The sequence below is a fragment of the Macrobrachium rosenbergii genome, chromosome 42 (assembly GCF_040412425.1).
Source record: "Macrobrachium rosenbergii isolate ZJJX-2024 chromosome 42, ASM4041242v1, whole genome shotgun sequence".
Taxonomy (NCBI): domain Eukaryota; kingdom Metazoa; phylum Arthropoda; class Malacostraca; order Decapoda; family Palaemonidae; genus Macrobrachium; species Macrobrachium rosenbergii.
This window is the reverse complement of record NC_089782.1, coordinates 20,090,622-20,102,780: the sequence shown is the minus strand read 5'-3', so window position 1 is coordinate 20,102,780 and position 12,159 is coordinate 20,090,622. Positions and strand designations below refer to the sequence as shown.

The following is a 12,159-nucleotide window of genomic DNA, read 5'->3' as shown; positions in this document are numbered from 1 at the left end:
GAAAATTAGCCTGGTCTCTTATCTAGAAACTGGGGTTTCAGCAACAAGGAAAATCAAGATTTTAAAAGGTAATTGACATAAAATTTCAGGCCATTGATGACTCCACTGCGACAACTGACTGACTGAGATGGATTTAGAAAAAGAATCATATGAAGCATCATACAAACTCCAATTCTTGTACACTTTCCAATGCTTTTAAATAATGAAAACGTTATTCTTTTCTATCAACAGTTTCGTTAACTCGGCAAAGAAATAATCTTGGTGAACAGCCATTAATTATAACCACAGATAATCTGCCTGAAACTGAATGTAAAATGTTAAATATTCAGCCCAACCCGAAGAATACGTTACAGTAGTCATGGCAACCATCACTGGCTTTGACCTTAATCCCGAAAGTACTATTTCCTGTTCTCTACCTGTATATAAAATGAATTTACAATATTTCGCTTTTTAAAGGATACTATGTCAAGCACTTCAGGAGCAAAAGAAGTGAGGAAAAATCTGTACCTGTATGATTTCCAAGACATTCTGTTACACTTGCTGTGTACGACGAGTGGATATAGATGAATGCAATGAATTTCCAGTAAGCATTTGCATTATTTTAATCACGAATTACGGCGAGGTCCGGGTTATTTAAGCGTAGGTTTCACGTTGGAATTGATCGTCACAGAAAGAACTATACCTAAGCAGAAAATTATATATATTTCCCAACCCGAGATTTAAAACATTCTATAATTATATTACTGGTGATTTTAATTGTCTTTATCGAATTATTAAAAAAAAAAGTAAAGAACAGCAAAAACAAATATAAAACGCACGTTCTCACTGGCGGCATAAAATCTGCTCGTAGAGAGAGAGAGAGAGGAGTGGGGTGGGGAAATCGTAAATAAGAGATCAGATAACTAATTTTTACCAATAACAAACCAGTATCAAAACCAAGTGAAGGATTGGAGAAATCGATCGACCACAGCTCTTTTTTTTTTTTTTTCTTTCAACAAATCATCTACTTTATCACAAATACAGAACAGGATAAATCCTCTATAATCCCACCTGATGTAAGCATTCCAAATTACAATAATTCTTATAGCGTTTAAAATGTCTCACTTTTTACTAGGATGTCGCAATTATGTCCCAGTCAATGGCGCTAGGTTTGGAACAGTGATTGCATTTTTAACTATTTGGTTTTCGTGGTGAGGGGTTATCATTAGCATACTGTACACACTATACCTATCTATATATATATATATATATATATATATATATATATATATATATATATATATATATATATATATATATATATATATATACACACAACATGTAAATAAAGAAAAAAATCCCCGAAGGAAAGAGAAACAATGTAGTGTTGCAAGGCCTTTCGACTTATAGTCCTTTTCTTTCCTTCATGGATTTTGTCTTTATTTATATATATTCATCACGTTCCATATTTTCGTGATTCAGTTATACATATACACATATATATTATATATACATATGTATATGTTTATATATATATATATATTTAATATATATATATATATATATATATATATATATATATATAATATATACACACTCAAGGGGAATTACAGTTGACAGTTGCATCTGCCATGGCCAGGATTCGAACCGGGGCTATTGGTTCAGATACAGTGGTAGATGGTCGACTTGACCATTTGGCTTTCAAGAGAGACGCAAACTGATATCGACGCTGCTGTGCATATTCCTGTAAAATTCAGGCTCTGTACCAAAGCGGACATCAACCCATCTCCGCTACGATGACTGATCGGCTTTTTTATACTCATAATTATTCTTTAAAATATATTCTATCTCGTCGATCGCCAAATCTGGTTCCAAAGTGTATTTATATTTAATTTTTTATATTAGTTAAATATATACATTATAAATGTGTATATTTTATATATATATATATATATATATATATATATATATATATATATATATATATATATATATATATATACAGAGAGAGAGAGAGAGAGAGAGAGAGAGAGAGAGAATTATGATTGGTAAGGCATCTGCCCTAGCCAGGATTCGAGGCTAGGTCTTTCACTTAGATACAGTATTAGTCACTCGAACTGACCAGTCTGGTAAGGATACAAATGAGGAAGTAAAATATTCTTACGATTGTTACGTTATGGATACCATCTAAGAAACTAAAACTGAAATGAAAATAAAATTTAATTCATACTGGTGGGGAAGAAAGATAATTAAGAAGCCGTAACGACATCCGGGTGAATATAATAGTAAACTAGTCTTGGCTACCACCAATTCAGTCAGTGAATTTAGTGTGCTGCTGACTTAGTTTGTCTCTGCACTCAAATCGGTAATATTCAGACGGTTACTGGGCAATATTTTAGAAATACTGCCTTAGTTGAAAAAAATATCATGAGAAATGTGCCCAGAAATTTGTCATCATCTACCTTTGCAAGAAAAATACTCTCATCTTCACCATTCAAGCAATCAAATTATTCTCAAAGGGACGGTGTTGTTTTGAGAGTTGATAACATGGCATATATTGCTTTAGCAATATTCTCAGACTGACAGTTACGGCGTCTTTTCAGATATATTCTATAATATGACTGTTCAGATGTAAGAGCTCCTATGTGCGCTCATTTTTGTACACCAGAACCAGTCTGACATACAGATCAGCACGGAATTTTGCATGTTGAGAGATGGCAACATTGTCGTAAGAATTCGTTGTCAAAGGAGATTATTAATGAATTCGGTTTCCCGACTGCAGAGTATGCTTGCCAGGTTTATTATAAAAAACAAAATGGTTTCCATCTCGACACAGAAAAATGCTGACCATTTAGATGGGTCCAGGGTCCTCCAAAGACTGATTTCAAGTGCCTTCAAAGCCCGCTCTTCCGGTCTCGAGATATCCCGCTAAAATTAGCAGGCAGACAAGGGTGAATACGCATTCTAATTAGAGATGCAATGCAAAAAGACAAATGGAAAGTGAATAATAAAGGCAATAAATTCTTGGCGGTTACTCCAGCTTCTCGAATGGAAAGTTAAAGACGACATGTTGTTACTTTACCTTTACCTGAGTTCGTGAGGTGGCGGAGGAGATCGAGGCGCTGTTCATGCGTCGAATCTCGTTGCAACTGGCTTTGACCTGAAACAGGCGACAGAAAGTGAGTCAATTTATCAAAAAGAAGTTTTCTCTCTAGACGAATACTACTATTACCACTTCTTTAAAAAGCTAGAAGGATGTTATGTATATCTGCCTGTGTTTGTATGTTTGTTTGTGTATGTATGTATGCATAATGTCACATATAAAATATATATATATATATACACATAATATATATATATATATATATATATATATATATATATATATATATATATATATATATATATATATATATATATATATATATATATATATATATATATATATATATATATATATATTATATATATATATGCATAAACACACACATATATATATATATATATGTATATATATATATATGTGTGTGTGTGTGTGTGTATATGTATATATATATATATATATATATATATATATATATATATATATATATATATATATATATATATATATATATATATATATATATATATATATATATATATATATATATATATATATGTATATATATATATATATATATATATATATGCGTGTATACATACATACATACATACATACATAAATACGTACATACACAAAGAGAGAGAGAGGGTGGGAGTGAGGTTTCTTCTTTTATGAAATCCTTAAACTTTAGATTTAGATCTTGTTTTAAGCCGTCTGTCGCTGACCGTGCGGTAAGCCTAACGAGTGATGAGTGAAACTGATAAGCAGTATACTCCTGAAGCAAACATAGGAATAAATACAGTTTCATTAGTAACCATTCCAAGTCTTGTATATAAAAAAAAGTTACCTAAATAAACAAAATTTATTAAAGAGAACCGGGCTACTACTATTACTAATACTACTACTACTACTACTATGCCTTTACTACTGATATATATTAATAATATCAGTATCATTAAGGTAAAGGTTAGCACGAGTGAAAAAGTTGGTCTGTGTGTTTCGAACTGGTTTGGTCATATGGAGAGAACGGAAGAGAATAAGTTGGTGAAATAGGTGTTTAATTCCCATTTTGTTTATTTTTTGTAGGGGTGTCCCGAAGCTGGGTCAGAGAGGGCTAAGGGAAATTAAAAAGACCAGGGGTGACATATGAGAGAGACATTAAACAGAACAGCTTAAAACTACAGGTAGCATAGGCCCGGTGAAAAACAGAAAAAGAAAATGAGAAGGAAGAGGGGTCAAGGAGCTTAACCGCCAAGAAAGCAATAGGCCTTTTAGCATCTTAAGAGAGGGAGGTCGTAAGTTCGGAAAACAGAAAGAGGAGGAAGCTTCAGCAGCTCATTACTTCTATTCCCCCTTGTAATTCCTACTGTTCATATTCTCCATATGTGTCTATTGCTTTTACAGCACCTATCTATGTTCCTGTATGTAGAAGTTTCACACTCACAAACTTGTTCGTAAGCGATAAACTGTTAAGTTCCAAACCTCACTTGCCATGTCCCAAAACTGGCTAGTCTATTGCCCCAGGAACTTCGTGCACCCTTAAGAAGGTGATGGACGCCTTTGAGACCCATCTACTTGGGGAGGCAAAGACCTCCTTACACTATGTCCCACAGTTGCGTGAATAACTGCTGGTGTGCGAAAGGGTGGGGAATCAGAGGAACCACAAGATCAGCATTACCAATTCCACGATTCGAGCCTCTGTTTTGTCTAGACCTATATGTAGACTAGGCCTACTAATTATCTAGATCTTTCAATCACACTGAAAGAAGGATCGCCAATTACTGTAAGTCACCAGAACAACCAAAATCTGACGCCTAACATACCCATGTCAACAGTACCAGAGCTGTCTGCTCTCAATCCTTTATCCCTTTTTTTTTTCCTACATATACTTTCGCAAAGAGCAAAGGTTTTTTTTTTTTGGAAAACGTGCCCATTTTACCTTCATCTACAGTATATGATATTTATCGTTGCCGTCTTGCCCAAGGTAAAACTATTTAAAAATGAATTTCTTGATTAAATCTATGAAAAAAAGTAAAAGTATCTGCAACCTGTCTTCATGAAAGTTCCAGGTAACAGCAGAATATTCCAACAATAACAGGTTGGTCAACCTTCGGTTGTTCCTTTGTCGCTGTGAAATCCTCGTTCTCTTTTGAAAGATACACCTTGGTTATTTTTTTTAAATAAGGAAAACCAGTCAGTCCCTATATCCTTGGCTGAATCGAAATTGAAGGGAATTATTAGCCAATTCCATGGTGGAGGTATTGTCTTCAAAAGCAGATGGCCATCTGAGGCCGTGGCCCGACAACCAAACTGAGCCGGTGATTATTTCAATATTGAAAGCTTGAAAGTACGCATACCTTAATTCTTAATCAGTTTCATCTCTCTTCATAAAAGATCAAATAGTAAGTGCTTATTTTTGTCTTATACCATCTTCATTTATCATATTTTGCATATGACTGTGTTTCGATTTGGTCCATAATCTTTAACTGGGTTATTATATTATTTAATAATCAAATGAAATATGCGATGATCCTCGCCAGACATGGAGAAACATTTCAATGCAATTGCGTCTACGCTTCCGAAGTCGCTGTGAAAAATCTATCGCACCCAGTAAGAAAATATCGCCATCTCTCTTGGCTGATTGATTGTCAGATTTCATCTCGGATTTCCCGAGGCTAAGAAATTTCCTTGTGTTTGTTTTCACGATATTTTGGATGTTATTTTTCTTTTGTGGAAAGTTTATAAAATAAATATTTGCAGAATAAATCTTTAGTCGTCTTTTGAAGTTTCTTGTTATTTCTAATCAGTCTTCTTTAGTTTTTCCATGAGAAATGACGATTACAGTAGCTTATATTATATTTTTTAAACTTCTGACAAAGAATCGTGCGCTTGTTGAATTTTGCAGTAAATTAAAACGAGTGATATCATTACTCTTTCGCTTATTATATTTTTTTATTATCACTGAAATTCATACATTTAATATATTATCGTTTCCGTGAATATATTAATACAGACAAAATTCAGTAAAACATTAATCACAAATGCATCTTGCCACGCAACGAAATGATCCAACACATTCACTAAGTATTTTTTTTTCATCACAAGTGTAAATGACGCAATTTCATTACCGTATAAAAAATTGCTTTCAACTTTTAGTTGGCAAGAACCATCCCTCGTTGCGTGAGAATGCAAAACAACCTCACTCTCTCTTTCGAGGAAAATACTAATTGTAGCAAGGCAGTGCTTCTGTAACATTTGTGAGGCTGGAGCTGCTTTATATAATTATGAGTGGATTATCTTCATCGATACCCCACTGCTAATGTCCCAACCTTCCACCGCCGCCGTCCCCCTCCCCCTCTCCTGGCTTAGGAGGTGGTCTCCTCTCTCATATAACCACCTCCTGACATCTTCCTCATCTTCCTATACCTCTCCCCCACAACACCCGACCCCTTTCTCTCTCTCTCTCTCTCTCTCTCTCTCTCTCTCTCTCGTGTACCTGCCTCTTCTTTTTTTTTTTCTTCTTCCAATACTCTGCTGTCCTCGGATTTCTTCTTAAATTCCCATATCTTCTTGATAAAGTTCCGGCCGTTTATTTTTTCAACTCTCTCTCTCTCTCTCTCTCTAAGGGCACACGTCAAGTTAAATCTCTACTAGATTATGTTGACCTCAAGTTTCGCAAGATGAAAATATCTCCTCTTCCCGAGGATAGCGTTCAAAGGACCCTTTGTCATTTTAATCTTGACAGCTAAACGACTGTTTGCTTTTAATAAAAGACTGAACAGTATGGAAATGAAGCAAACTTGGAGGCAGTTTTACGAAAATAAGTACCTGTCAGGCTTTCCGGAGGTAAGTGTGGTCGGTATGGGATGGGACGTAAGTAGTTCCCAAAGACATCATTATTTAGCGCATTTCGCTCCCAGCACCAATTTAACGATTTCTTTTGGATTGGTAACACTCATGATCTTTTGGGTATTTTGTTCGACAGTATTCTATAACGGAAAGTATGCTGTCACCCTCAGTGCTTATGTCTCTCTCGAACGCTAACCCCCTCTTGTTGAGGTGCCCGTGTCAGGATGAGATTTTTGGCTCCCTATGGTTGCAGAACAATGGAACCTTCTCCCTGGAGGTGTCAAGTATGTTCCGGAGGGGTCTTTCACAATGCTTGTATGTAATAATTAGTGGCCTTTATTAAGTTACTTTATTTTCATATTCTTACTCATTTTCTCTTGGATTTAGTTTTACTCCCATCTCTTCATTATGTTAAACGTGCCAGCAGTCTACGCTTCGGATGCTTGTTAACCATGTCAATGGCCTTTCAGAAGAAGAGTAGCGTTACTAGTATTTGTTTTTTCGTCGTGGAATGCCTTTGTTTATCCTTTTGCAGTTTGTCGTAAGTTTGCTTTGGTTCTTGGTGTAACTGCGCTGATATTACTGTTATTTCTGGAATTCTTGTGCTACTATGCAAGAATTATTTTGGTGTCATCACTGGAAATATTTTGGTGTTATCACTGGAATTTTTTGGCGTTCTTAATGGAATTATTTTTGAGTTATTACTGGAATTATTTTGGTATTATCACTGGAATTTTTTCGGTATTATCACGGAAATTATTTTGGCATTATTACTGGAATTATTTTGTCGTTATCACTGGAATTATTGTGGTGTTTTCACTTGAATATTTTGGTCACTAGAATTGTTTTTGTGTTATAACTGGAAAGTTTTGTTGTTATTACCGGAATTAATCTGGTCTATCACTGGAATTATTTTGATTACTGGAATTCCTTTGGTGTTATCACTGGAATTATTTTGATCACTGAAATTCCGTTGGTGTTATCACTGGAATTCTATGTTAATGCTATTTTTTTTAACCATCCGAGCTTCTCTGATGACCAAAATTTGAACATGCGAAGTCCTCACTATGACCTTTAAAACCAAACACCCGATGTTACCTTTTTCAATCTCGTTCTCCTATAAAGCTACCTTTATGTAACATTGTTCCTTAGTTCAACCGATTTACTGCATATGCAAAGTTGCTCATACACTTATTTCTTGAGTTATGTTAAAAAGGAATGATATTCTCTCGATTGTCGTTAGCGTGAAAAGACTGAGAGCCGATCGAAGAGCAGGAGTCTATAATAGTCCTTTTTAAAATGTCGCCTTGTTAAGTTATTGGTGAACAGGCATTCTGGCGATAATAAACTGTCAGGCAATTTGAGACATTACACATTCAAAGGTTAGGCCACATGTGACGCGAAAAATTCACCCATTAATACTTCATTTTATATATATATATATGTATATATATATATATATATATATATATATATATATATATATATATATATATATATATATATATATATATATATAATATTCTTTTGATGAAAAAATACACAATTGCAAAGCTATATCCTATGTCTGTAAGATAGCAGTGTAATTTCATGATAAAAATAGGAACAATAATAATAAAAAAAACAAATGGAAAATCATGGAAAACTAGAAAACGAGAGAGAGAGAGAATTCTTTGGTTAATAATCGGGATTAATAAATCGCCTAATTATATATGTAAATGAATGAATACTAACAAATCTTACATATACATTACTATACACTAAAAGAGATTCTGTATTTCTCTTGTGGTATTCCTCACTCTATCCTACCTTCCGACTCCCAATATTCTTCTGAAAACCCATTTCTCATATCGACAATCTTTCAGATGTATTTTCACTCCTAAGTCCGTATGACAATACAATGCAATTTCAGTATGTTTGAATGCCAAATTTTCTTCAGCCTGCACATCATTGCTTTTGCCGTTTTTTGTCTTTCGTTAAAATCCAGATCCAAATCTGTATTAGATATTAATGTTCCTAATGATCTGAGAGTTTCAACCTCATTAATCCTTGCTCCAACCAGTGTTGTTGCATCCCTCTGTTCAACTATATCCTCATTATTTCTCTTTTTTTTGGAATCATCTCACCAGATAATGTTTGCAAATTAAATTTCACCAGCGCATACATGGAAAACGAAAGGATTGTTTAATCCATAACGAAATTTGTCAAATCTGGTTGAAAAAAAAACGTTCCAACCGTAATTCTTCCAGTATTCCCAAGTCAAAACATTGACATAATCATTCATAATGAATAATAAGGCATTTCTGCAATTGTGCTTCCATGGGGAAAGATTAAAGTAATTCTTACGACATATGCTACAGAGAGTCATTGTCGAAGTATACTTGAGACTGTCATATGGAGGGGTTGAGAGAGCATTAAAAAAATAGCTGACTCGGAACCATGAACAGCAATGGTACGATAATCAGTTCCTTGAACACCCTTCACTTCAAAGTAGACTTTATGGATACTAATCTATCAACTTCAAAATCTGATAACAGCCAGCCTCTCTCTCTCTCTCTCACACACACACACACGCACACAGTGTGGTAAGACGGGCTACATTTTGCCTTTACAAATCCATGGGGGAATATCCGGGAAAAAAACTAGCACATGAAAACAGAGAGAGAGAGAGAGAATTTATAATAAACTGCTCTGACGCTATAACAGCATACCTAAAGCCTCTTTAAAAGAGCAAAGAAATTAGACAAGGGGATTCAATGAAGCATAGGGAAATTCTTCACCTGCAGCATTCGGTGTTCACTTAATGTTGCAGGTGCTCTCCTTTCTACTCAAAATGCGAAATTCTTGTTTGTATTTTAATGTAAAAAGATTTCAAACATTTTTCCAAATTTTAACGAAACGTAAAAGTTCAACCTCAACATTTTAGTTATCTAAAACAGCCATATCGTAAACGACCTATTAACAAATCAGTAAAAATTATGGCTGCGTCTATTATTATTATTATTATTATTATTATTATTATTATTATTATTATTATTATTATTATTATTATTCAGAAGATAAACACTGTTCATAAGGAACCAGCCTACGGGGACAGACTTGAAATTCAAGCTTCCAAACATTACGTTGTTCATTTGAAAGAAGTCACAGAAGATAATAGGAAATACAGAAAGAAGAGAAAAAAGATATATTAATAAATGACTAAATTAAGATAAAAATATAAATAAATTAGTAAAATACAGTTGAATTGCTTAAGGGCAGTCAAGCCGCGTTTGTATGAAGTCATAAGCTGAGTACTTAATATCAATACAACAAGCATTTTGAAAGGCATGCAAACAGATTTTTTGCAAACAATACCATTTAGCTGCAGAGACATTATGCAACTTTTGTCAATACAGTCCGGCTAATAACATGCCTACAGACGTGAAATATCTGTAATTAAAACTGGAAGTGCGTATAAATTAAGATGCATGCATAATTATATACATATAAACTAGCCTAACGTAACCTAAACGAAGCAGAGTTGTTCCTGGTCCCTGCAAATTCTTAGATTGTACACATGCATGCAATAGTCCTGGCGCTGCTCTTTTACATAACTTGACCTAAACACAATTATTAATTCTAACCAAAAGAAAGTGAAACCGTAATTTCAATGAGCTTCAGACAGCCTGGATCCTCACGAACATGTAGACTGAAACGTGTAATAATATAATATGTAACAAATATCGCTTTCCACAGCATTCGGTAAGCCCTCCTCTTGTGTTCTTCGGCCCAGGGCTAGACAAGGGCATGAGGTTACGCTTCTTCTCACCGACCTTAAATCATATATTTAAATATATATATATATATATATATATATATATATATATATATATATATATATATATATAAATATAAATATAAATATATATATATATATATATATATATTATATATAAACATATAAAATATAAACATACAAAAATATTGACCTACCATAAAACGCGGTCGAGTAGCTACGCTATAGTACTGGTTCCCCTCAAACTCGTAATCCACAACCATGCACTTAGAGGCCTGTACCATGCAACAAGGTTTCACCTCCCTCCCCCAGCAGGCAGTTCGCCTCTTACCTTGAGAGCGATGTAAGAGTAAGCGTAGAGAATGAAGCTCATTGGGAAAGCCCAGGCTAAGCAGAGTAGCATCATGACGAAGGACCGGTCGTTCCAGTCCTCGGAGAGGTAGTCGCAAGTGCAGCCGAAAAGCACACCCTGCGGGAAAGTCATGGCTCATTTGCACTTTTCTGATAAAAGCAGAGAGGGAGGAATGAGGTTTTGGTACAAAAGCAGCTATGCATAGTACGAACTACTTTGGCTAATGCGCAAGCGAAAAATATAAAAATGGTTTTCAAAAGGCAGTGATAGGACTGTTGTTTTGTTTATGCGTGGGCAAAAATAAAGAAATTATATCCTAAACACAAATAATATGGTGAATAGGACAGAAAATAAGAAAACAGAGGAAGTTTGTCGTTATTTATTCCAATATCAAGTTAATTCTCCAGTTTAAAAATGAAATACTTTTAGTGATTTACATAAATTTCACAAGCCTCAGTAATTACGAAAGATGATGTAAACTGTTTAAAAATTTCCTCATTTATATTCGTTTGCCTTGTTTAAAAGGGTAAAACTACTTGCAATCTCCTTTGCATTTTGTCATCAAGTCATGTCATATAATTCTGCGCTGTTCTAAAACCACTTTGCAGTTGTACTTCCCAGTGCTTTTTTGGCCTAACATTAGAGACGACCTTGTTTGCGTGCGCGCGCGCTGGAACTCGGTGCTGCTGTCTCCCCTACCCTCCCGATCCCCTACCGACCCCGCCCCACCCGGGGCGGACAAACAGGTTTGCAGGAGGAGGGTGGATGTCTCCCTTACCCCTACCTACCCCGCCCTCACCCGGGGCGGACCAACCGGTTTGCAGGGGGAGGGGGGCTGTGTCACATCTCCCCTACTGTTACCCGGGAGAGGACAAACAAGAGCCACTCGACTTTTAATTATTACAGATTTCGTAACCTAAACATTTTAGTTATTTACAGTATATTTCTTTACTTAACAACAATTCAGATACCGGCAAACATAATATAGTACACGGGTCCAACAGCATTCAGTAAGATGCCACAGGAACTACAGTAAAGGGATGCGAAAACTTTTCTCGCGATAAAAAAAAAGTTGACTACATGTATTCCACAGCA

General features: G+C 35.0%; 1 protein-coding gene across 1 annotated transcript in view; it reads right to left on the bottom strand.

The window, feature by feature from the left end:
* LOC136827756 (uncharacterized) overlaps positions 1–12,159 on the bottom strand; it is a 69,872-nt gene that overhangs the window by 17,159 nt on the left and 40,554 nt on the right. Inside the window, exons 5-6 of the mRNA XM_067085218.1 lie at positions 11,044–11,181; positions 3,068–3,139 (exon numbers count right to left, since the gene is read on the bottom strand). Of these exons, the coding sequence (XP_066941319.1) occupies positions 3,068–3,139; positions 11,044–11,181 (210 nt within the window). The remainder of the gene's footprint in view (positions 1–3,067; positions 3,140–11,043; positions 11,182–12,159) is intronic.